At 38.5% G+C, this 26,252-nt stretch overlaps 1 protein-coding gene across 2 annotated transcripts in view; it reads left to right on the top strand.

Annotated features, from left to right (window-relative positions):
* The window catches only part of LOC116801542 (piezo-type mechanosensitive ion channel component), an 85,045-nt gene that overhangs the window by 43,587 nt on the left and 15,206 nt on the right, over positions 1-26,252 (top strand). Inside the window, exons 1-3 of one of the 2 annotated variants that reach the window (XM_032721859.1) lie at positions 5,842-6,637; positions 8,649-9,202; positions 9,265-9,501. In XM_032721859.1, the coding sequence (XP_032577750.1) occupies positions 8,653-9,202; positions 9,265-9,501 (787 nt within the window). In that variant the 5' untranslated portion in view covers positions 5,842-6,637; positions 8,649-8,652. Of the gene's footprint in view, positions 1-5,841; positions 6,638-8,648; positions 9,203-9,264; positions 9,502-26,252 lie in introns of those variants that run through there. The other variant, XM_032721858.1, reaches the window with a different exon arrangement.

A 26,252-nucleotide genomic window follows, 5' to 3' on the forward strand; every position in this document is an offset into this window, starting at 1 on the left:
CGATCTGTTGCGTAGATATGCTGCAGTCCTAACTGCCTCTCCCCACAGGGACTCATTCACTCCTGAATGTATAATCATGCTCCTTGCCATTCCCACAAGCGTCCGTTTAGCGCGCTCAGCAACCTGGTTTTGCTGCGGAGTGTACGGTACTGTCAATTGCCGCTTGATACCGTTTTTAGATAGGAACTTCTGACCCTCGTGGCTTATATATTCGCGACCGTTATCGCTGCGAATTGCTTTAAGTTTTTCACCGGTATGTTTTTCTGCAAACGCGACAAAGATTTTAAACGTGGAAGGCAATTCATCACGGGTCTTCAAAAAATATACGAACATATAACGCGTCATCAATAAATGTTACGAAATATCTTGCTCCACCGGCAGATACTTTGTTCATTGGCCCGCAATTGCAGGCACAGGGTAACTTGGGAGAAACCCCGTAAGCAATCGGAACCGAAGGCATATTGTTCTCGGCACTATATATGCAGAGAATGCGGAGAAAATCACCCCACTGCAGAGTGCAAGCTGGAACAGTACGAGGCCAGATTCTGTTTTCACTGTGGCGGCCCCCATGCAGCCAACTTTAAAGGTTGCAAAAAATACCTGCTAGAGGCTTCTAACCGCAAACATCAACGGAAAGTCAATGAACCCTCTGTTTCTGGTCCTGCAAGAGGAGTACACCAACCTAGTCCACCAGTCCACATGTCTGGAAAGCCTTCCTTTGCTAGTATAATCAGAGGAAGTCAGCCCGTCGCCAAGCCTGCCGTTACTGTCCCCCCTGCAAGCGCCAACCTTGAGTCCAAGCTGGAACAGCTGTTTTCTAGGCTTGACAGGATGATGTCACTAGTTGAAACACTAATGCAACTGCTCCTGCAAAATCGCACCTTCCCTCCTGCTGCTCAAAATGGGTCCTCTTAAGATAGCAGCTTGGAATGCCAATGGGGCCTCCTCGAAGACCAATGATATCCTCGCCTTCATCGAGCTTCACGAAATCGACATCCTCCTGCTGTCGGAAACCCATTTCGTTTCCCGGTCCACTTTCAGAGTTCCTGGCTTTACCCTCCACAATGCCAACCACCCGGATGACAGCAAACGCGGAGGTGCGGCGATCCTTATTAGATCACTCATCTCCCATCAACTCTTCTCCACCCTGTCGGAAAATCACATCCAGGCAGCAGTTATCCAGCTGACGGCAAGCAGGGGTACTTTTAACATTGCCTCAGTATACTGCCCTCCTAACCTCAGGTGGACGGAGGCTGACGTTGAGCTGATCTTCGCTCAATTTGGCACTAAGTTCCTAGCGGCAGGTGATTGGAACGCAAAGCACAGATGGTGGGGAAACTACAGGATGTGCACTAGAGGCAGGGTGCTGTTCTCCGCTCTGGCGGGCAAAGGTATCGACATCGTTGCAACTGGAGAAGCTACTTGCTATCCCTTTCGAACAAGTGTCACTCCAAGTGCAATCGATTTCGGGATCTCCAAAGGATTCAGACAGCAAGAAATCAACGTGCAAACCCTGACAGAACTGTCGTCTGACCATCTCCCCCTGCTGTTTGTGCTGGATGAAGACGCCCAGCTATTCAAAGGTGTCACTAAAATGCTGTCACCTACTGCAAGTACTGTGGCCTTTAAGGAGCACATCGAGGCCACAGTTGATCTCAACATCCCCATTGACACCTGCAATAGTCTGGAAGCATATGTAGATTACCTCGTAGCTACAATCGCGGAAGCAGCACGGAGGGCCACACCTCCCCCACATCAAGCTCGTCACACGACCGCAAAGAGGGCTCCCATCTTGAGCTTGGAGGCTAGGGAGCTGCTCTCCCACAAAAGGCGCCTCAGGAGACGGTATATCGCCACAGGAGATCCAAGCATCAAGCAGCTATACTCTAGTACCACAAACAGACTGCATCGTTTGCTAGCCAGGACCCGACGAGAAAATCTGGATACCCTGCTGGAGGGTACTGGCCCAGATAACAACAGCAACTTCTCGTTATGGAGGCTCACAAGAAATATCAAGAGACAGCCGATATTTCAATCTCCAGTCCTGAGTCAAAGTGGCCTCTGGCTCAAGACGGACGATGAAAAAGCGAGGGCGTTTGCTTTGCATCTGACCTCCACCTTCTTGCCCTTTAAACTAACAGACGACTCAAACCGCGTAGTAATCAATAATTTTCTGGACGCTCCGACTGTACCGTCTCGCCCCATTAGGCATACCACACCGAAGGAAGTCATGATGCAGCTGAAGGCGCTACACATCAAGAAAACCCCTGGTTACGATAGCATCGACAACCGTGCAGCGAAGTCTGTGCCACGCAAAGGAGTCCTAGCCTTAGTAAAAATGTTTAATGCCATGCTAAGGCTAGTGCACTTTCCAAGGCAATGGAAGCGAGCACGTATCATCATGATACCTAAAGCCGGAAAGCCGCCAACGCAGATCGATGCCTATCGCCCAATCAGCCTGCTATCAACTAGCCCTAGCACTTTGTCCGCACGATTTTCTACCATTTTTGGGAATGGTTTCACACAGATTTTACCTTTAGCACATGCAATTCGGTCTATGTCCACAACATTTTTGATTGACTTTAAGCCATTGACCATATTGTCATTTGCCATCTTTTTTAGGCTCGCCATGTTCAAATGACCATAACGATAATGCCACTTCTACATTTCATCATTTGCACACAAGTACATGCACCGATTGTTCGAAGTATCAACAACAAAAAGATTTCCAGCTTTTCTTGCCTGTAACACTTCTTCATTTCGACCGTCCTTTATATACGCACTTTGCTTGTGAAAAATCACTTTATACCCTTTTTCAACGGCTTTCGCTACCGATATGAACCATTCTTTGTTTTAACGGCCACCGTACCGACGCCATCCGAAAATATATAGATTTCTCCTGCAAGTAATATTTTCTCTTTATGCTCTTTAATGTCCGCGAACCGCGACCTTTCACAACACATGTGAGCAGTTGCTCCACTGTCCAAGCACCACATCGATTTCGCTAAAACGTCATTTTTATTTACACTTGCAAGCATAGTAAACGACTTCTCTTTTGCAGATGTTTCTATTTCATCATTTTTTTTTTTTCACTTTGCACTGCGCAATAAAGTGACCCTCGCGACCACATCGAAAGCATTTTTTATTCTTCTTTGCATCACTGTTCTTTTGCGACGATCTATTTTTCTTGTCTCCCGTTCCACTGGGACGCGACACAAACGCTTGCTGCACACAAAGTTCCGTTTCGTCTCTCTCTTTGTCTCTTTGTCTCTCTCCCCCTTCTATAATTTTTACTTTTAAATCAGAGAGAGTCGGTAACTGTTCGCGCGTTTCGATCGCTACCACGAAATTTTCGAATTTCTTACCGAGTCCCGACAGCATCAAAATAGTAAGAATATCTTCAGAAATGTCCATATCAATTTCTTTCAGTCTTTCGACGATATCCACAAAATCATTTATGTAATTTTGTACGTCCCAAGCTTCTTTAGAACTAGCGCAGTTTTTAATCAAATTAATTTCTGAAGCCTTCACGTACAGCAATATTGTTGCTAGTGCTTTTTCGTCTAGTTTGTCGAGTTGGGCTCCTTGCTCAGCTGTATCACCATCCTGCTTCACGCGTTTTCCGCACACCAACGACCACATACCCGAGTGCACCAATACACTCTTCATTTGCACCGACCATACTGCGTAATTTTCGCCGTCCAATTTGTCGATCGCACACAGCCCTTGTCCGCTCAAGTTTATAAAAAATGTTCAAGATAATTATATACAATAATTATTTTCCTCTTGATCACACACAATTATTAAAGTCTTTACTACTCCTGGGCCCATAACCTATTTGAAATGGTGGAGTAAAACGCGAGGCGATTTAGTTAAAGTTTAATAACTGTTTTATTTGACATAAGCGTGACACCGTTGTGAGTCGTTTGGAAGTTAACACAAGAAGAAGGAAGTTTCCAGAAAAACAAAAAGAACTTATTCAGATCAGTGTGACCAACTTTCAGTATATAGTTGTTGCCAAAAAAAAGATGTTCTTTCTCCGATATCAACTTCATATTTAGATTATCTCTCGACATTTGCAATAAGCACTAAATTAAACAAGAATTCATAGCTAAATAGTGCATTGCCATGTAAACGTTGCGATACGAGCAGCACCAAAAACAGACGATACTCCACTATATATATATTAAATTTTTATCAATATCAATAATAGTATTTAAAATAGTAATAATATTTTTATTTTTTAGTATCGGTATAAATATAGCACTAGTGTACTGGAGACGTATATCCAAGGAAACAAAGTGCCTTTTACATTTCTTCTGATGTTGATTGTGCAGTTTATTACGATTGTAACGGAACGCGCCATTTATTTACGAAAAGCACTGATATACAAAATTTTTTTTCATTTTATCTCGGTATTGGGAATTCATATTTGGATGTTTTTTTTGGTGCCGTATATAACATCACACAGTTTTGGTGAAACTGCCCCTGTATTGTTTTATTTAATAAAATGCCTGCATATGTTGCTATCTGCATACCAAATAAGATGTGGTTACCCAAAACGAATTTTGGGTAATGTATTTACAAAAGGATATTCATTGGCGAACTATATAGCTTTTAAAATGTAAATTACGACAATAAGTTTTTCCCACATGTTGATAGAAATTTTTGTTAGAGTAAAGGACACTGAAATATGTATTTAATAAGGCTTTAATTATTATAGGGTAGTTTATTTATATTTTGATTAACTTGAATTACGTTAACTTTTATAAATTAATTTAAAAAAAAAAAATTTTTTTTTTTAAATGCAGACCCTCTGTAAGATATTTTGTGACTGGGATTGCCAACAATTTAGCTTTTGAAGTCTTGCCGTGGGCACTTCTTGTATATGTCGGATAGAGCTAACAGAATTCGATAAAACTACTTGTCTCTTAACTACTTAACATTTGCTCTTAAGGGCCAAGAAAATCTATGTTGTACGTTTGTAGCGGTTGCCCATCTTTGCTGGGTGGAAGAAATTCGTTTTATGCTCTCCTTACTTACAGTTGCTTACAAAACATGGTATCTTATATAGATTATTTCTAACTTCTTTTCCCATTTTAGTACGTAGAACTTTTTAAGTCTAAAAAGTGGTCCTGCTCTTCTCGTTCCATAGCCTGTGAGTTTGCAGTCGATTATTGCCATCAGCTAGTCGTCTTGAGAACATTATTTTACTCTTAAAGTTGTTCTCCGTGATCATCATCAAGATAGCTGGACTGAAATCATCAGCGTGACGAATACCAGCTCGTATGACGTCGTATTGGAATTCCTGCAGCTGAAGGATTCAACGAGCTAGTTGGGCGCACAAGTCCTCTTTCTAAATAATCTTAGACAGGGCATTACAGTGTGTAATGTAGGCAAACTCTGCATTTTTTCAATGCTTCCACCACAGCTAGGATTTTAATATTGCTTATGTAGTATACTGGATATCGATCATAATTTTAATATTGCTTATGTAGTATACTGGATATCGATCATCGTCTAGGGATTTCTGTAACAAAACGACGTTAAAATCGTCACTTATGCGCCAGTATGTAGCTCAACCTTGAGCAGGTTATGCAAAATGTTTAAGACTGGCTTTATACGATCAGCACCATACGATTTTTTAATGAATCTTCAGAATTAGTATTGTGTTTTCTGTGGTGACAGACTTAATCATATTAATTAAATTTTGAGCTTAAACTCTGAGCATATCTAAAATAATTTTTCTAATGTTTTACTTAACTTATTTTTCTAAAGCTTCTTTATCGGTTTTTGCTGGGACTATTACGTTGTCAGCGTTCAGTTTAGTCAGTAGTTATTGCGTTTTAGATAAAAAAGTTAAAGTTTAAAGTTTAAAGTTTACATGACGTTGCAATCTGCTTGGCGAATTGTAAAATGGAAAGATACTCGGCGATATAGAATTGTCCGTGTTGAGTGACGAACGATACATATTTTTGAATTTATTCTTTAATATCTAAGTGATTGAATCCGTTTTTACAGTCGATTGAGTTGAATGTTCATTTCATGCTTTATTAAACGTAAGGGAAAGTGATATCTGATTTGGACATTGTTAATAAGATATTGTTAATTCGGCGTCCGTCTCGTTTTGTTGACCAAAATAACTGGATTTCTGTATTCTGACTCGGAAGTCTGGATGATCGCGTCCACATTTGGAAATCTGCGCGATCTAGAGTATATCATTATATCGTTAGGAATTAAGCGCATTCCACTTTTGCACTTTTTTAACATTGGATTTTAATGTTGCTTGTTAGTCATTATAACTAATTTTTTATTATTAGCTTCAAAAAATTTTAGATTATATTTACTTCCACTATAATTCATAGCAGTACATATTTCATTATTTACTTCCACAGCTATGCACATATGTACATATATGCGAGAGCTTACACACTTTACACATGCTGGCTGCTCCCATTTTTTCGCAGAGTGCGTTTGTTGGAAATTCTTAAGCGATGCGAACGAAATTGTTACTTTGAACGCATTACTATATACCTTTGATAATCAACATTTATTTTATTTACCTATTTGCCATTTAGCACGATAGATGTAACATTTCGTATCCCTGTTCAGTTTCTACACTGCTAGATTCTTGGAGGTAGTTTTTTGTAAATATTTATTGGGTATCGTTTGCATCATATATTCAGTTTAGTATATTCACAAATTCGCTCAATAAATTTTTGCATTGTAGAGTAGTAGCTTATTGCCACGCGAATCCTCAATTCGCCACTAACTTTTTAATGTGACAAAAGTATTTTCGTAGACTTTCTCCATTTTTAATATTTCTGTCCGACATGAGCTTATGTATCCTTGCACTTTTGGTTGCGGTCTTAAGTGCATCAGGCAGGACGGTTAACAGCTTTACCCAACCTGTTAACTCACGCTCGAGGTTGGAAAACATCTTTGCAAGGGGCTGCAGCGATCGGTTAGCAAAAATTAATTTCTGTAAGTCATCCAGATCATTTAAATCGGCATGTCTTTAAACTCTGTCACATACACACTTATGGATTGACCAAAGACACTAGAATAACAAGATGGCACACGATTTTTTCGACGTGGCTCTAGAGGTGGCTCCAGGCTCTCTCGAATTTTTGTTCAAGAGCGGAGAGCGCTACAGCGAACAGCTGTTTTCTACGCATACAGTGATAGCAGACAACTGTATGTGTGCACACGTATGTTCATGCATTATAAATTTGACAAAATATGCCTTTCACCTTAGACTTTAAATCTATATTATTTTGAATCAATTGGCACAATTATGGCAAAATTATTGTTTGGAATTGCCTTATAGCATAGAAATACTAATAGCCGAATCATAATATCTCTCAAAAATGACTTTATATTAGAATATTTGTCATTAGAGTACTCAGCTTGCAACGTGTGAAAAATTAATAAGGCAATGATTGTTGAGTTCTTGTGTCCGCACTTCGTGCCTCAAGATATGATTTTTGCAATAAACCGTTTTCATATTTGTATTTATTTTATAAATTTTTATTCTCAATAGAAGTGGATTTCGGGAAACTAATGGCACCATCTGATATTTATTTTTTATATGTTTGTAAAATACACATTAAAGTTTTTGAAATATTTTTTAAAATAATGAAAAACAAATGTGTATAAAAAATTTTATTATTGAGCAATGCATTAAGTGCACAAATAAAAGTAGTGCTTTCTCATTATGTTTTTAAGTAAATAATGAATTTTCTATATATTACACATAATTAATTATCAACATATGTATATATAAATATGTAAACGATTGTAACAACGAATTTAAAAAACTATAAAATTATAATTGTCAGGTAGTGAATTTTTAATTATTTTTTTATTTCATAATATTGCTACGAAATTGGTCAAAACTCCAAACTTCGTTTCTTCGATCAGAATTGATTTCGGCCCGAAAATCGTCTTCTAGCTCAAGTACGCATATATAAAACGCACATATAAAAGTTCTCGTCTATTGTTTTTACTCACACAAGCAAGCATATTCTATTTTTAGATTTCTTACGCTCTCAGCGTAAGCGAGCGGACAGAGACCAATTTTGGCCGTCACCAAAAAAGTGGCTGCATAGTGCCAAACCAATGTATGGCGGTTACGCATCTTGTTATTCTAGTGTATTTGTCCTGAGTGTATACCACTTTATCAAGAAAAATAAATTGTTTGACTCTACTGTGGATATATTTTCAAGTATTTAAGTAGAATTTTTTTTGATATTTTCAGCACTTTTGCCGTTAATTAGCCTTTTAAGTAGGTTCCCACTTTATTATTATTTCGGAGGACCTACTGGGAGTCCACTATTTAAACAAGAGTCTAAATATTTTTCAAATTAAATGCTGCTATTTACTTTTTTTCTAAAAACATTTTAGATATTACTTACTAGAAAAACTCACAAGAAAACAAATTTTTTGCCGTGCAAGTGGATGTAACCTCCATATAGTATATATTGTCTGGTTAAATAATAAAATTACAAAAAAAGCAGTTAGATGACAATGTTCATAAGGAATCCTTTCATAATCTTCATCTAGATACCTAACACTAGCAAAATTTCTATCAAATGTATGATGTTTAATACGTTAATAATATATATTTATATTTAATCTTTATTTAGTTACATGGAAATACCATTTTTGTATATTCTGCGAACAATGTTAGACTGGGTATGCATAGATACAACTCTTACAGTAATGGAATGGATAAAAATGGAGGACATTTTCCAGTCGGTGTTTATTGTACGTTGCTATAGGCAAATGGATACAGACTTTCCTGTTCTACGAGGAGAACCGAAAGCTTTGTATTCAAAACTTCTAATTGGTGGAACAATTATATTAATTCTCATTGCCCTGATTTGGAGTCCACTGTTCCTATTTGCACTTGTTGGAACAGTCGGTAAGCCTAATATACCACAAAAGGCGGATATAGCAGTAAAAATCAATCATTATGAACCAATATATGTTTCACAAAGCAATTCCGACATTCTTCAATTTTCAAACTCCGATTTTCAAAAGCTAACTAACCGTATAATTTTGGATAACTATGCATCGGATTCTATGATGCTTTATGACGCGGTTGATGTTACCGCTATTAAGTTTTATGAAAACTCCATATCTCTATGGAATATGCCGCCACCTGATAAAGAACGTTTATTACATGATTTGAGTAATGGTGAGTTTTTTATATAACGCTAAAAAATTTTATTTTGCATTATACATATTAAAAATATTTAGGTGCAAAATTGGATATACACCTAACTCTTACATTAAAATGTAATTTGACACCAGAAGCAGTAATCTATGAAACTACTTATACACTAACGGAGAACAAAGTACATACAAGGGATAAGCTCATAAGACTCATGTCTGCCAATTTTTCCAATGAGAAAGTTATTGTACCGAATATTTTACCAAAGTTTATCACTGTTCAAAGACAACAAGCTAATGCAAAATTTATAAAGGACTACGATGGTACGTACTCAACCCTTTTAACATTCACAAATGAAATAGCCTTTTTTAAATCGTATGGATTCAGGTCGGCAACATATAAGGCTAGATGGTTGAGAAGCCTACTCTCTTATACTTTGATTCAAAACTTTACCACGCTCACACTTTAAGAAAATGGTTTGGCCACTGTAACGTTAAAAACACGGAAAAAGCTCTAACGCTACCATATATTAAAAAATGTACGGAATTTTTTTGATTTTATTATTTTGTAAAATTTTTAAATTAAACAATTGTAGGATGCTCGCATTGAGGGAGTGTGTTAAAAATCAACCCTAGTTCGATATGTCGTTAAATTGCGACTCTGGTATGAACTGCAATGCACGCATCTTATACATACATATATTTAAGTCTGTATATCTATACAGTAGTATAAATAGATGTGTAAGAAGACAAGAAGAAGTTCAGTCACAAATGAACTTTCATGGTGCTCACATGTAAATAATCAACATACCCGCGCCTAACGCAGACGGAAAGATGATCTCCATGAAAAATAAATTAGTTGGACAAAATAATCTTAGACTTAAGAAACATAACATAATTTTACTTCCGCAGTCGGTAGGATACAAAAAATATCCGAGAAAAGAACGTTCGAGTGGAAAATAAGTTAAATATTAAAATCCAGTGCTCGAAATATTTCCCAAAATAAATTCGTGGAAACTCTTCTACTTAGATTATAATTCCAATTCGGTTAAAAAAAATCGTAATAAATACGATAATAAAAAACATTAAGTCCAAAGGCAACTAAGTTTTAAAACCAACATATAAAATTATAAGAAAGTGCAGTAAAAAAAAAACTTTTATAAAAAAAAAGAACAATAAAGCAATAATAATAATAATAATACAACACTAAAATTAAATATTAACAATATAAAAAGTGAAACTAGAAAAACATAACATTAAATCCGAAACAAAAAAAAAATAAAACACAAAATTTAAAATTTTACAATAATAATGTCTCAACCAATTACCCCGTACCCCAAATCGTTGCGACAACAACCTTGCCGAAGCCCGTCTGCAGCTCACACACATTATGTCATTCAAGGGTGATCCAGAAACCTTTCACACCTTCGTCAGCAGAGTGGATTACGTAATTTCGCTCTACCAAGCCAATGATGTCACACAACAGAGGATTCTACTGGGAGCCATCGAAAGGAACTTGGACGGACAGGTTACACGATCTTTGGGACTTCCGAACTTCGAAGATTGGCCTACCCTCAATTTAAAACTCAAACTCCAAACTACAAACTTCTGGAGAACTTCACCATACAGAGGAAACCTGAGAGCATTCTTCGAAGAAGCGGAAAGACGACGTCAATTATTAATTTGGAATATATATATTCAGGCTATTAAAGACTCTATTAAGATACTGATATGGAAACAACCAATACAATTATTTACTATAATAGCTCATAACGATATTACAGACTTAAGATCCTTAATTACCATTGCACAAAATGAGGGAATTTATGAAGAACACATTAATTTTGAATTTAATAAAAACCCAGAATATCGTAATAAAAATTCAAATTCTAATCAGAATTCGAAAGCACAAAAATTCAAACTCAATATCGACCAAGTTACTCACAATATTCCCAACCCTTCCATCTAAGATGGCTTCATAACTTAAAGGAACCGAATGCTAAGTTAGAAAGATAGGGAGTTAGATTAAGCGAATACCAATTTAAAATATTTATTTATTTATTATGATAGATAGAATAGTTTACAAAACTAGACTAACTTAGATAGTATAACATTAGCTACGGGGCTTACAGCTATATTTATTTACAATGTTATTATATCTTAATTTAGTTAATATCTAATTTGGTAACTAATAGCTGGCTTGTTATGTACAATTGCCTGTTTGGTTTTTATATCTTGTGGTATAATTTAGTTTTTTTGAGGAAAAGTATGAGTTTTTGTATGTTATCTGGATTGGGTTTGCTAAGAAGGTCTATAGGGTTGGTGTTGTTAAATATATCTTGTTTGGTTTGAAGGAGGGATGGGCATGAGTTTAATATGCGGCTTATAGAAATATCACCTTGGCAAAATGGACAAGTTTGTATTGAATTGGGATTTAGGTAGTGTTGGTGGGTTATGTTTGTGTGTCCTAGTCGAAGTCGTATTATTTTTATTTGGTCGAGTCTGGTCCAATTTGGGTGAGATTGTTTAAGGTAATCGCATGTGTGTGAGGTGTTCGTGTTAATAGATTGGTACCATGGACTGCAGTTTATTATGTGTTCTTTCTGTTTTGTCGCAAGGTCGGCTTTAAGCTGTTTTTTTATATCTTTGGTATATATGTTTGGGGTGAGGATAAGTGGCATACTGCTTGCTGATTTTGCAGCTTGATCGGCTAATTCATTTCCTTTTATTCTTGAATGGCCAGGAATCCACATTATTTTAATTTTAGGTGCGTGTTGCGTTATTAGCGATCGTATTCTGCTTGGATAAAAGTTGTTATTATTTGTGTTTTGGATTAAATCTATTGCTGATAGGGAGTCGGAAGAGATAATAAATTTGCCTCTTCGGGTTTTAATAAGTTCTATTGGTTCTAGGATGGCGATTGTTTCGGACGTGAGGACGGATGAATATGCAGGCAGTATGCCTCTATGTATTTCAAGACGTCTGTTTCCGTCGTAATGGCGAATGTTATTGCGTAATTAATAAATTTTTGAACCGTCAGTGAATATGAAATTATGTGTTTTAAGGTTATTCTTTGTGTGTTCGTATAATTTTCTGTATTGGTCTGGGGATGTTTGTTCTTTCTTGTGGATTCTGAGTGATGTGTCTATTAGATTGGGGAGGGTCCATGATGGCCTGTGTTTTTGGAGTTTTATTGGTTTGTAGGGTAGATTAAGTTCTAGGCTAAGCTTAATTGTTCGGTCTATTGTTGATGTTTTTTTCTTATTAGTTTTTTTAGGCTTTAAGAACTTATGTATTGCTGTGTTTTTGGAGAAGGTTAGGTTTTGAGATAGTTTGGCTATTTGAAGGTCTCTTTTCATTTCTAAGGGGGGAGTACTCGATTCGTAAAGTAAGTTATTTATTGGGGTAGAGCGATAGGCGCCGAGAGCTAGACGGATAGCGGAGTTGAATGGTGTTTTTATTTTGTTTAAAATGCTTTTGGGAGCATGGCCGTACAGAAACAAACCATACTCTAGTTTGGCTATAATTGTTGCTTTTGCGACATTAAGCAGTGTATGCGTGTTGCAATTAAATTTAAGACTAGATAGGCATTTTATTATATTTAGCTTGTTGTGTAGTTTGGGTAGAAGTAGGTTTATGTGTGTGTTCCATTTGTATTTGTTGTTTAAGGTTATTCCTAGAATTTTTAAGGAAGTAACGGTAGGTATTTGGATATTGTTGCAGCTTATCTTGCATGTGCAGTGGTGTTTTCTGCATATGCGGAGGTGTTGGCATTTGGATAGGGATAGCGATGCCCCTGAGTAGGAGCACCATTTTTCTATATCGTTAAATAGGTTGTCTAAGCTGAAGTTTGTATTTGTGTTTTTGTTGAAATTTATTATAAGGAAGAAGTCGTCGGCGTATGCATTGAATTTAATATCTTTATGTAGGGATATGATGTTAGATAATTTATTGAATGCTATCAGGAATAGTATCACGGATATGGGTGAACCTTGGGGGATTCCGTTGAATAGGGGTAATGGGTTTGATGTATGCGGACCGACGCGGACAGTTATTTTTCTGTTACTCATGAAATTTTTAATGTATTTTATTATTTTGGGTCCCGTTTTCCATTCCTGCAATTGCTGGATTATGGAGTGCACACCTACTCGATCGAAGGCTCTTGAAAAATCAAGAGTGACGACGGAGGTGTGCATTTTTGACTTCGTTATGAGATAGTCTACATAGAGTAGACAGTCCGAAGTCGATTTGCCTTTTTTGAATCCGAATTGTTTATCGTTAATGAGATTGTTATATGTCACTAGCCACCAGAGTATTTTCGCTATTATTTTATCAAGTGTTTTTGCTATACAGCAGTTGAGAGAGATGGGTCGGTATGAGGAAGTTTTCGTTTTATCGGTGTTTGGCTTGAGGATTGGGATGATTAGGCTTGTTTTGAAGGCTTGAGGTATGTGGCTATTGAATATTTCATTAAATAGTTTCGTTATTCTGTTTTTTGTTGTGTGGGAGCTATTTTTGATCATTTCATAAGAGATTCTATTTTGTCCTGGAGCACATCCTTTTAATGTTTGTAGTGCTGAGCTAAATTCTAGATAAGTTATGTTCTCTTCTATGGTTTGGGCTATTGGAGAGGGGGTGTAGAGATGTAGGTTGTTTTTATATTTATTGTTCCGGAACTCCTCTGAAAAGTTCCAGTCGCCGGAGAGGTCAGAAAAGTGTTGTGCGAATATGTTAGCAATTTCGTTGCTGGCCAATGTTGTCTCATTGGTTACTGGGTTTGTGATGAAATGGATTTGTTTTGCTGGGTTAAGTCCGCAGAAGCGTCTTATATTGGCCCATATTTTGGATGAGGGAGTAGTGGGATGGATGGTTGAGGTGAAAGAGCTGGAAGCTTCTTTTTTCCTCTTTTTTAGTTCGTATCTAAATATTGCGTTTTTGCGTCTATAGTCTAGAATGTTGTCAACAGTAATTGTGCGGTTTAATTTTTTCCAGGTAAGTTGTTTTTCTTTTCGTAATTGGTCGAGGTGTTTATTCCACCATGGAACCCTGTATGGATGTGTGTTAGGTGCGGTTTGTGGGATGGAGAGGTTTGCGCTATAAAGAATAATTCTATTGATTAGAGCGGCTTCTTTGTTTACGTTGTGGGAGGTGGGGTATTTCTTGTTGGTTTGGTGGGTAAGTGCGTTGAACTGCTCCCAGTTGGCTTCTTTGAGTTTAAAAAAGGGTCTGTTGAATTTTTGTGGATTGGTTGTTGGGAATAGTGTTGTGATAATAGGAAAATGGTCGCTACCGTGAAGATCGTTTAGTATTTTCCACTTGACGTGGGGGGCTAGGATTGGAGAGCAGAGTGTGAGGTCTATGTGTGTGTATGTATTGTGTGTTGAAAAGTGTGTGGGAGATTTGTCGTTTAACAGGATAAGGTGATTGTTGTCAATGAATCTTTGAGTTATTTTTCCTCGTTTATTTGTTGTTGGGGAGCCCCAGGATGGGTGCCATCCATTGAAATCACCCGTAATTAGAGAAGGGGTTTGTTGTATGTTAAATGTGTTATGGAGTGTCTGGGTAGTTATGTTTTTGGTCGGAGAAATGTATGTGGAAAATATGTTTAATTTAAGTTTAGATTCTATCTTTATGGCTATTGCTTCTATATCGATTGTTATGTTGAGGACAGTGTGTTTTATTGACTTATGTACTAGTAGTGCTACGCCCCCAAATCTGTTGGTGGCAATATTTGTTAATAGTTTGTAGTTTATTGGGGTTGGAATGTTATTAGTGTGTTGTATATGGGTTTCTTGGTGGGAAATTATGTGAGGGGAGTATTTTTTGATAAGAATAAGGAGTTGGCTGTAGTTGTTTAGATATCCTTTTAAATTCCATTGGATTTTAGTTAGTGACATTTGTGAGAAAATTAAAGCTTAAGTTAAATTAAAATTAAACTTACTTAAAGGTAGTGTTAACGGTTTAGGTTTTGTGTAGAGTTTAAGGTTCTATATGGATTCGCTGTCGCTGTTGTTAGTGTGCTTGTTTTTGTTTAGAGCTTTGGCCTTTAGTTTCGATGCTTTAAGGTTTATGGATAGGTTATTGGACTTATCTTTCGGGAAGATTTTTATTTTTAGGTCTTCTGTGAGTTGTGATGAGTATGCCGTAGATGGTTTTCTGGTAGGTGTGTAGTCGGTATCCATGTCTTCTAGTTTGTCGTGGCTGTGGTGATGGTGATGGAGTTGGTGTGGATGGTTGGATAGTAAGGCTGTTTTGGCTGGTTCGGTTGTTGGTGTCTTAGATGAAGTGTTTTGTGTTGCTGATGTGGGTGTGTGGTGTGGATTTTGGTGTTGTGATTGGGTTGTGTTTGAGTTAATATTAGGTGACGGAGTGTTTGTTGTCCTCTGGGTTGTGCCGTTTGTAAGTGTTTTGGCATAGGTGTTTTTCGTTTGGAAGCCGTGACGTTCGAAATATATGTGCTGGGCAGTTTTATGGTCAACTTTTTGTGTGGTTTTGATGGCTGTTAATTCCTGGTTTTTTATGAACGTAGGGCATTTTCGGTAAATTGGGCTGTGTTGATGGTCGAGTTCTGGGTTGTTTCGGCAATTTAAGCAGTTCTTTTCGTTTGTGCAATTTTCTCCGTCGTTTGTGTGTTTTGCTTCTGAGCAATTGATGCAAGTTTCTACACTTTTGCATATGGGTGTTGGATGACCGAAGCGGAGGCATTTTTTGCATCGAAGTGGGAGTGGGATATAGTCTCGTACTCGGACTGTTTCGTAACCAATTCGTACTATTTCGGGGAGCTTATGCGATTCAAAGGTTATAATTATTAGTCCAGTTTCAACTAAGGTGATGTTGTTGGTGTCTGAGTTAGAGTTGGGGTTTTGCCGTTTCATTATTTTTTTAACTTCAGTTACTTTTTGTGGTTTTAGTTCTTGTAGAATTGTGTCTTCGTCGATGTGTCTAAGGTCGTTACAGTAAATAACTCCCTTGGAGAAGTTTAATGTTTTATGTTCGCTTGCTGTTACATTCACATCTGCAATTTTTGTTAGTTTTAGGAGTTTTCTGGCTTGTAATTCGTTTTTGGTTTTTATTAGCAGGTTGCCGTCTCTTGTACGTTTGCATCCCTCAACTTCTCCTCCACAGGCAAAGTCCACCGATTTTTTTTATGATGAATGGTGAAGTTCTTTCGAAAGAGTTGTTGTCATTTCTTTTAATAATTATAAATTTAGGTTCGCCTAATTGGGATTGGTATGTTTTTGAAGTAATTTGGTAAATGTTTGGTGGGTCTGTCATGATTGATGGTTAAGGGCTTGAGCCCGGGTTAGCGGTGTTGTTGTTTTTGTTGTTAAGTTTTTTATTTTCTCTTTGTGGTTGATATTTGTTTATCAAGATTTTGCTGATAAGGGTTTTGGGCTTACGCGAAGCGAGGCTTTAAACTGAGTGGCACGACTAATCTCTTCGGAGGTTGAAGTGGTACTGCCAATTTAAAATAGATTATATCAAAGGGAAAGAAAATTCAGTTGGCGATGCATTATCAAGAATTAAAATTGAAGAAAATCATCATAGTGAAGCTACTCAACATAGTGCAGAAGAAGACAATAGCAACCTTATTCATTTAACAGAAAAACCAAAACATTTTTTTAAAAAACAAATAAACTTTATTAAATCCGATAAAAATAAAGTAGAGCATTCAATAATATTCGGTAACTCCATTACCACAATTCAATATGATGTAATGACACTTGAAAAGGCCAAACAAATTTTTCTCGATCACTTTATCCATAGAAACATTACCATTTATATTGAGAGCGATGTAGATTTTGAAATTATTCAAAGAGCACACATAGAAATTGTTAATACCACCTACACAAAAGTAATTCGCAGTCTTTTCCTATTAAAGAACGTTGGTTCATACGCCGAATTCAAAGAAATCACATGAAAAACTTTTACACTCTAGTATACAGAAAATGACAAAATTATATAAAGAAAATTACTTCTTTCCAAATAGCAAACTACTAATTCAGAATGTAATAAACGAATGCAACATATGCAATTTGGCTAAAACAGAACATAGAAACACCTAAGCCGGAACATTGCCGAGAAAAATTTGTGGTAGATTATTCATCTAAGGGAAAACATTACATCAGTTGCATTGATATTTATTCTAAATTTGCTACACTTGAGCACTTATATGAGCACTTATGTAAGTTATAAGCTTTAATTTTCTCACAAATGTCACTAACTAAAATGCAATGGAATTTAAAAGGATATGTGCACAACTACAGCCAACTCCTTATTCTAATCAAAAAATACTCCCCTCACATAATTTCCCTTCAAGAAACCCATATACAATACACTAATAACATTCCAACCCCAATAAACTACAAGCTATTAACAAACATGCCACCAACAGATTTGGGGACGTAGCACTACTAGTGTACAAGTCAATCCATTACACTGTCCTCAACATCATAAGTGGTATAGAAGCAATAGCTATAAAAATAGAATCTAAACTTAAATTAAACATATTTTCCACATACATTTCTCCGACCAAACACATTACCAACCAGACACTCCAAAACACATTTAATATACAACAAACACCCTCTCTAATTACGGGAGATTTTAATGGATGGCACCCATCCTGGGGCTCCCCAACAACAAATACACGAGGGAAAACAATAAGTCCCTTATTCTGTTAAACGACAAATCTCCCACACACTTTTCAACAAACATTACATACACACACATAGACCTCACACTCTGCTCTCCAATCTTAGCCCCCCACGCCAAGTGGGAAATACTAAGCGATCTTCATGGTAGCGACCATTTCCCTATTATCACAACACTATTTCCAACAAACAATCCAAAAAAATTCAACAGACCCTTTTTTAAACTCGAAGAAGCCAACTGGGAACAGTTCAACGCACTTACCCACCAAACTAACAAGAAATACCCCACCTCCCACAACGTGAACAAAGAAGCTGCTCTAATCAATAGAATTGAAAAACCTCTCCATTCGACAAACCTCACCTAACACACATCCATCTGACTGAAACTTTTCAGAGGAGTTCCGGAACAATAAATATAGAAATAACCTACATCACTATACCCCCTATCCAATAGCCTAAACCATAGAAGAAAACATAACTTATCTCGAACTTAGCTCAGCCCTACAAACATTAAAAGGATGTGCTCCAGGACTAAATAGAATCTCTTATCAAATGATCAAAAATAGCTCCCACATAACAAAAAACAGAATAACAAAACTATTTAATGAAATATTCAATAGCCGCATACCATAAGCCTACAAAACAAGCCTAATCATCCCAATCCTCAAGCCAAACACCGACAAAACGAAAACTTCCTCATACCGACCCATCTCTCTCAACTGCTGTATAGCAAAAACACTTGATAAAATAATAGCGAAAATACTCTGGTGGCTAGTGGCATATAACAATCTACTTAACGACAACCAATTTGGATTTAAAAAACACCTCCCTCGTCACTCTTGATTTTTCAAGAGCCTTCGATCGAGTAGGCGTGCACTCCATAATCCAGCAATTGCAGGAATGGAAAACGGCCCCAAAATAATAAAGTACATTAAAAATATCATGTGTAACAGGAAAATAACTGTACGCGTCGGTCCGCATAAATCAAACCCATTACCCCTATTCAACGGAATCCCCCAATGTTCACCCGTATCCGTGATACTATTCCTCATAGCATTCAATAAATTATGTAACATCATATCCCTACATAAAGATATTAAATTCAATGCATACGCCGACGACTTCTTCCTTATAATAAATTTCAACAAAAACACAAATACAAACTTCAGCTTAGACAACCTATTTAACGATATAGAAAAATGGTGCTCCTACTCAGGGGCATCGCTATCCCTATCCAAATGCCAACACCTCCGCATATGCAGAAAACACCACTGCACATGCAAGATAAGCTGCAACAATATCCAAATACCTACCGTTACTTCCTTAAAAATTCTAGGAATGACCTTAAACAACAAATACAAATGGAACACACACATAAACTTACTTCTATCCACACTACACAATAAGCTAAATACTATAAAATGTCTATCTAGTCTTAAATTTAATTGCAACACGTATAAGTGAACACAAGCCAACGGACTAGAACAGTTGGCTCAGCATTGGGCCGGAAACCCGTGCGCAGCCGGCAAACACAGCATATTTGCGTGGCCGCTGCGAGTCTTTTTTAGCTTTAAGAATCATTTTAAGTTCAGTTTGAATTGGCATTTACCAGAGTAAAGAGCGGCAGCTCGTCAACTCCGACTAAGCGTCGTAAGATATATTTTTATTAATTACTCTGCAGACCAGACCACAAGGCTGGAAGTTAAAAGGAGAAAGTTCCTCTCAACGTAAATAATAATCTCCTGCTCCCCAGACTCCCCGGAGTAGATAGCGAAGGAAGCCCTTCACCTATGGAGGATTCCTGACAACAACAGCATCGCAAGGCGGAGCGATCAATCCTTAAATAATTCATACTCTAATTAATTTCGCAAAGACAACAGTTATAGCCAACCTAGAGTATGGTTTGTTTCTGTATGGCCATGCTCCTAAAAGCATTATAAACAAAATAAAAACACCATTTAACTCCGTCATCCGTCTGGCTCTCGGAGCCTATCGCTCTACCCCAATAAATAACTTACTTTACGAATCAAATACTCCATCTATAGCAACGAAACGGGACCTTCAAATAGCCAAACTATCTCAAAACCTAACCTTCTCCAAAAACACACCAATACATAAGTTCGTTAAGCATAAAAAACTAAAAAGAAAAAACACCAATAATAGACCGAACAATCAAGCTTACCCTAGAACTTTATCTACCCTACAAACCAGTAAAACTCCATAAATACAGGCCATCATGGACCCTCCCCAATCTAATAGACACATCACTCAGAATCCACAAGAAAGAACAAACATCCCCAGACCAATACAGAAAATTATACGAACACACAAAGAATAACCTTAAAACTCAGAATTTCATATTCACTGACGGTTCAAAAATTTATTAATTACGCAATAACATTCGCCATTACGACGGAAACAGACGTCTTGAAATACATAGAGGCATACTGCCTGCATATTCATCCGTCCTCACGTCCGAAACAATCGCCATCCTAGAACCAATAGAACTTATTAAAAACCGAAGAGGCAAATTTATTATCTCTTCCGACTCCCTATCAGCAATAGATTTAATCCAAAACACAAATAATAACAACTTTTACCCAAGCAGAATACGATCGCTAATAACGCAACCTGCATCTAAAATTAAAATAATGTGGATTCCTGGCCATTCAGGAATAAAAGGAAATGAACTAGCCGATCAAGCTGCAAAATCAGCAAGCAATATGCCTTATCCTCACCCCAAACATATATACCAAAGATATAAAAAAACAGCTTAAAGCCGACCTTGCGACCAAAAAGAAAGAAAACATAATAAACTGCAGTCCATGGTACCAATCTATTAACACGAACACCTCACACACATGGGATTACCTCAAACAATCTCACCCAAATTGGAACAGACTCGACCAAATAAAAATAATACGACTTCGACTAGGACACGCAAACATAATCCACCAACACTACCTAAATCCCAATTCAATACCAACTTGTCCGTTTTGCCAAGATGATATTTCAATAAGCCACATATTAAACTCATACCCATCCCTCCTACAAGCCAAACAAGACATATTTAACAACACCAACCCTCTAGACCCTCTTATCAAACGCAATCCAGATAACATACAAAAACTCATACATTTCCTCAAAAAAAAAAACAAATTATACCACAAAATCTAAAAACAAAACAGACAATTTACATAACAAGCCAGCAATTAGTTACCAAATTAGATATTATTATATATTAATAATAACATTGTAAATCAATATAGCTGTAGGCCCCGTAGCCAATGCTATACTATTTAAGTTAGTCTAGTTTTGTAAACTATTCTATCACAATAAATAAATAAATAAATATTTAACTAAGTAAAAAAACAAAAAGCAATTTCAATTAGATAAATTAAATAAATTAATGCTAAATGGCTAAATGCTAAATCAAAATAAAAAGATTCCAATATTCAAAGCATGTATCTATTTCTTTCTTTTAGTATTTTTCGTTACTAAAATAAATTTAGCAGTCTGTTACCTACAAAAAAAAGAATTTCTCAGGCTTATCAGAACCCAGGATCGTTTCCTTAGCCGAATTACAGTTAATATACAAAAGTTTATAATTATATTCAAATAAGTAAGAAAACATATAGGAATATCAATTAGATAAATTAAATAAATTAATGCTAAATTGCTAAATGCTAAATCAAAATAAAAATTAAATTAAAATTTAAAATTCATTGATTTCTTTTTAAAACTATGTTTAAGGTATTCCAATATTCAAAGCATGCATCTATTTCTTCATTTAGCATTTTAGTTACTTAAATAAATTTCGTAGTCTGGTAACTAAAATAAAGTACCTCAAGGGCTGCAAAGGCAACTGAGGTACGAAAGTCATCATATGCGTCCGTAACTGAGGCCATTAAAGTTGTTGTCGTACCAGAGGGGTACCCCAAAGTCGTCCTCAGCAGTGAGAACCTCTCACAGCTCGAGGACGCACTACTGGAAGAGATTGTCCTCTCCGGTTGGGATTCTTTAATTAAGTTTGGAGGAATCCACTTCAGGGTGGGTCACCTGATAGTGGACTGCCGCAACGCAACCACTGCTGAGTGGCTGCAATTAGCAGTCCCCAGCATCAGTAAGTGGAGCGGTGTCTCCCTGGAGGTAAAGATGGGCGACGACTTGACATCGTCACACAAAATCACCATCTTCTGCCGCAGGACAGGAGACAAAACAACAAAGTGGGTCATGGAATTGATCAAGAAACAAAATGACTTGGACACTGAAAACTGGCGTCTCATATCAAGGAAGAATGAGGGTGGCGGCTCGCTCCTCAGCCTTGGCATTGATGACAACACATGCGCCAAGATTATCTCTAGTGACCACAAGCTGAGCTTCAGGTTTGGAGACATCTCAGTTTGTGGTTTAAAGAAGGCCAAAGCGATCAAAGCCGGCACGAGACAGGTCGAGACTCTTCAAAATCTACCAGTCTCAGCGGAGAACGAGAAGCCCAGTAAGCTCTCCGAATCCAGCAAGGATCTGGCGGATGATGAGGATCTTGATGCGACCATCATCGAGATGGGGGATCAGACCCCGATATCCTCTCAGGAGCTAGGCATGGAACTAGACCTGCTGAGTAAGGAAAGCGATACCGGCAGATGGTGATCTGGGTATTTCCAGATCAGCAACGCCGACGATGGAGCCGATCATTTAATGGTCGGGAATACAGGGATAGCTCAGGTGAACATCCATCGCGCCAAGGCGGCCTCGACTGTGCTGGAAAGGATGTTCACCAAACAACATCTTGGGCTAGCCCTGGTACAAGAACCCTGGTATAACCAGGGAATAAAAGGACTGTACGTGAAGAATGCCAAGGTAATTTAGGATCAACGGGCCTCTAGCCCTAGAGCCTGTATCTTGGCATGTAGAAGTATTAATTATTATATACTTACAGAATTTCTCACGCGGGACTGTGTACCGATCGTGGTAGAAGATGTGGGATGTGCGCATACTTTGCCGGTGACGAGGCGTGCCCACCGCCCGAAATCACTGCACAGGCAAGAGGACACACTCACCCATCATCCTCGTATGTGATGCAAATGCGCATCACGTGAAATGGTGCAGCAGCCACGTGAAGCAAAGAGGTGAGTCACTCTTAGAATTTATATTGAATAACAATCTAGAAATCCTAAATGTCAGCAATGTTCCGACATTTGTTACTAGGGTAAGATCTGAGGTTCTGGACATTACACTTTCCAGCAGATCAGTGGCTTCGTATATAAGCGACTGGCACGTATCTCCTGAGGAGTTTATGTCAGATCACAGAATTATCTGTTTTAACATAGGGCTAAATGTAGAATGCAGCGAGCGTAGGCGCAATCCCAGGAATCTGAACTGGGAAGGGTTCAATGCCTCCTTACTGCGAGATCCAGTTACTAGGGTAACCGGAACACTCCGTACCACTCTAAAACTGGAGGCCGCCGTAGAAGATATTAACTCGTGTCTTACTAACGCGTTTAGAGAAAACTGCTCCCTTGGCCGAGTCAAGAGGGATAAAGATGCTCCATGGTGGAACGACCAATTGGAGAAGTTTCGGAAAGCGATCAGGCGTCTCTTTAACAAAGCAAAAAGAGAAGGGATATGGGATGCCTACCGGAATAAACTGACCATGTGTAACCATGAGATAAGGAAATCCAAACGAAGGAATTATAGAACCTTCTGTTGGAAAAGCTAGTTGATGTCAGCATTAGAAGCAATCTGCTTGTAGAGCATCCGCTCCAACGTACGCAGCATACCTACAGGGCGGGAGTTAACATGCCCCCCCTCTCTCCGACCACATAGAAACAACACCGATTCAGCAAACGAAAAAACCGAGACGAGCAAACAATTAAACGAAGATCGCCAATACGAACCCGAACGAAAACATTTTGAGGGAAACAGACAACTTTTGTAATTAAGGGGGCATTCTCATTTCATACCTCAAACTGCTCAGTTGTTTTTTTGGAAGCTTTCCTACCTCGGCCACAGGATTGTAACTGGCGCATCCGAACTACGGACAAGGGATTAACAATGCCCACTACGCATATCGTTCAAATTCTAAAGAGGTGATGAACATGTGACGGCAGTGGTTGTGGAGATTTTAATCGTGAGTGGTGAAAAAAGGATTAAATAAAGCGTTATTGAAACCTAATGACGTGCAAGTGCAAGTAAAACAAAAGAATCAAACGAGATCAGGTAAAAATTGCTTTACAGGCGACCGTATATGTGTACATCAATCGCTGATAAGGCACCGGGATCGCCTGTGCGGACAATTTACAACAATTATACCAACAAGTTGCTGTGTGTGATGAGCGTATATGTGTAAGTTAACAAGTAACATCAGGAAAAGCTGCGTGTGACGACGAACGACACACGAAGCTATACTTCGGATGCTTGTCGGCGGCCGTGATCTGTGCGATATAGGGTAATCTTAAGCTCTCTCTCTTTGTATTATTTAGTTCTGAACTGACAGCCGAAATAAAGTGACGTTATCGTAAAATAACTGCAGTGAATATCAAGTCAAGAGCTACGACCATGCTACCGGCTTATTCCAGTTGGTCACTTCAGCTATAGTCACCGATCGTGGACACCACCTGATCACGATCCGCACTCTGCACCACACCACAGCTAAATAGGCGACAACGAGGTGACTGTGTTGTGAGCAGCAACGTGCCGCAACACACATTCAGCAACTACTTGGTCACTTCAGCATAGTCACCGATCGTGGCCACCACCTGGTCCTGATCCGCACTCTGTACCACACCACAGATACATAGGCGACAACGAGGTGACTGTGTTGTGAGCAGCAACGTGCCGTAACACACATCCAGCAACTACTTGGTCACTTCAGCATAGTCACCGATCGTGGCCACCACCTGGTCCTGATCCGCACTCTGTACCACACCACAGCTACATAGGCGACAACGAGGTGACTGTGTTGTGAGCAGCAACGTGCCGCAACACACATCCAGAAACTACTTGGTCACTTCAGCTATAGTCACCGATCGTGGCCACCACCTGGTCCTGATCCGCACTCTGCACCACACCACAGCTACAGAGGCGACAACGAGGTGACTGTGTTGTGAGCAGCAACGTGCCGCAACACACATTCAGCAAATACTTGGTCACTTCAGCTATAGTCACCGATCGTGGACACCACCTGGTCCTGATCCGCACTCTCTACCACACCACAGCTACATAGGCGAAAACGAGGTGACTGTGTTGTGAGCAGCAACGTGCCGCAACACACATTCAGCAACTACTTGGTCACTTCAGCTATAGTCACCGATCGTGGCCACCACCTGGTCCAGATCCGCACTCTGTACCACAGCACAGCTACAGAGGCGGCCACGAGGTGACTGTGTTGTGGGCAGCAACTCGCCGCAACACACTTCACCAACTACGTGAGCAGCAACGTGCCACGTTGACATCCCCTTGCAACAACGGTGCAGGCAAAGGAGTTCGCGGGCAACTACCTTGCCGCGTCCATCATCAAATCATATCTGGCGCCCAACCAAGTCGACGACCCCGACAAGATCACATAATCTGGAAGGCACGAGCTAAATAAACCCCATTTGAGTTGGCAATCTAGGACGAACTGTCCTGGCAGAGGAGAAGGAGACAAACGCAACAACAATACCCGAAAAGGAAGAAGGAAAACTATCATAGATTCATGTGAGTGAAACCCCTTTTTATGAATTGCCAAAAGAAATTAAAAGGAAATGTAACAAAATAATGCAATTAAATGTTAAATATCAGTTGTTGGCACTAATTTAATTGACTAGTTTCTACTTTGCATAGAAGGTACAGTTTTCAGCGGACGACTAGTTGCATGCTTATTTCTCGGTCCCGGTGTTTTTTTTTTCCTAATAGTAAAATTTGAGACACGTGCAAGAATACGGTGAATAGATAAGCGCTTAGCTTAGCGCCTAGCTTGGCGAGGGATCAATTTTTTCTTACCTTTCTTTTGTATTCTGCATTTGTTTGCATTATCTGTGCGGGACTGCCAAATACCTTGACGCGGTTGTATGAGCGAGACAGAGTCTGAAGAGTTGGTTGATCAACTGAGTAAGCTCGCTTTAACCGACGAGGCCGAACGTATAAGAAAGAAAACTTACAATATGGATCCACAACAACTACAGGCAGTCATAAATGTAGCGGTATCGGCTGCATTAAATGTGCAGAGAGAAGATTTTGAAAAGAAGTTGGAGGAAGTCAAAAATAAGTTTACCGCTTCAACAATATCTGCTCCTGAGATTGCAGTGTACGTGCCTATTGCTGTAACCGGCAATGTGAGTTGTGATGAAGGCCTCGATGCGGAAAAATCATTGCCAGAGTTTGATGGGTCTCAGGGAAAATATGTTTCTTGGCGACAAGCAGCTGCATATGAATTATTCA

The sequence above is a fragment of the Drosophila sechellia genome, chromosome 3R (assembly GCF_004382195.2).
Source record: "Drosophila sechellia strain sech25 chromosome 3R, ASM438219v1, whole genome shotgun sequence".
NCBI lineage: Eukaryota > Metazoa > Arthropoda > Insecta > Diptera > Drosophilidae > Drosophila > Drosophila sechellia.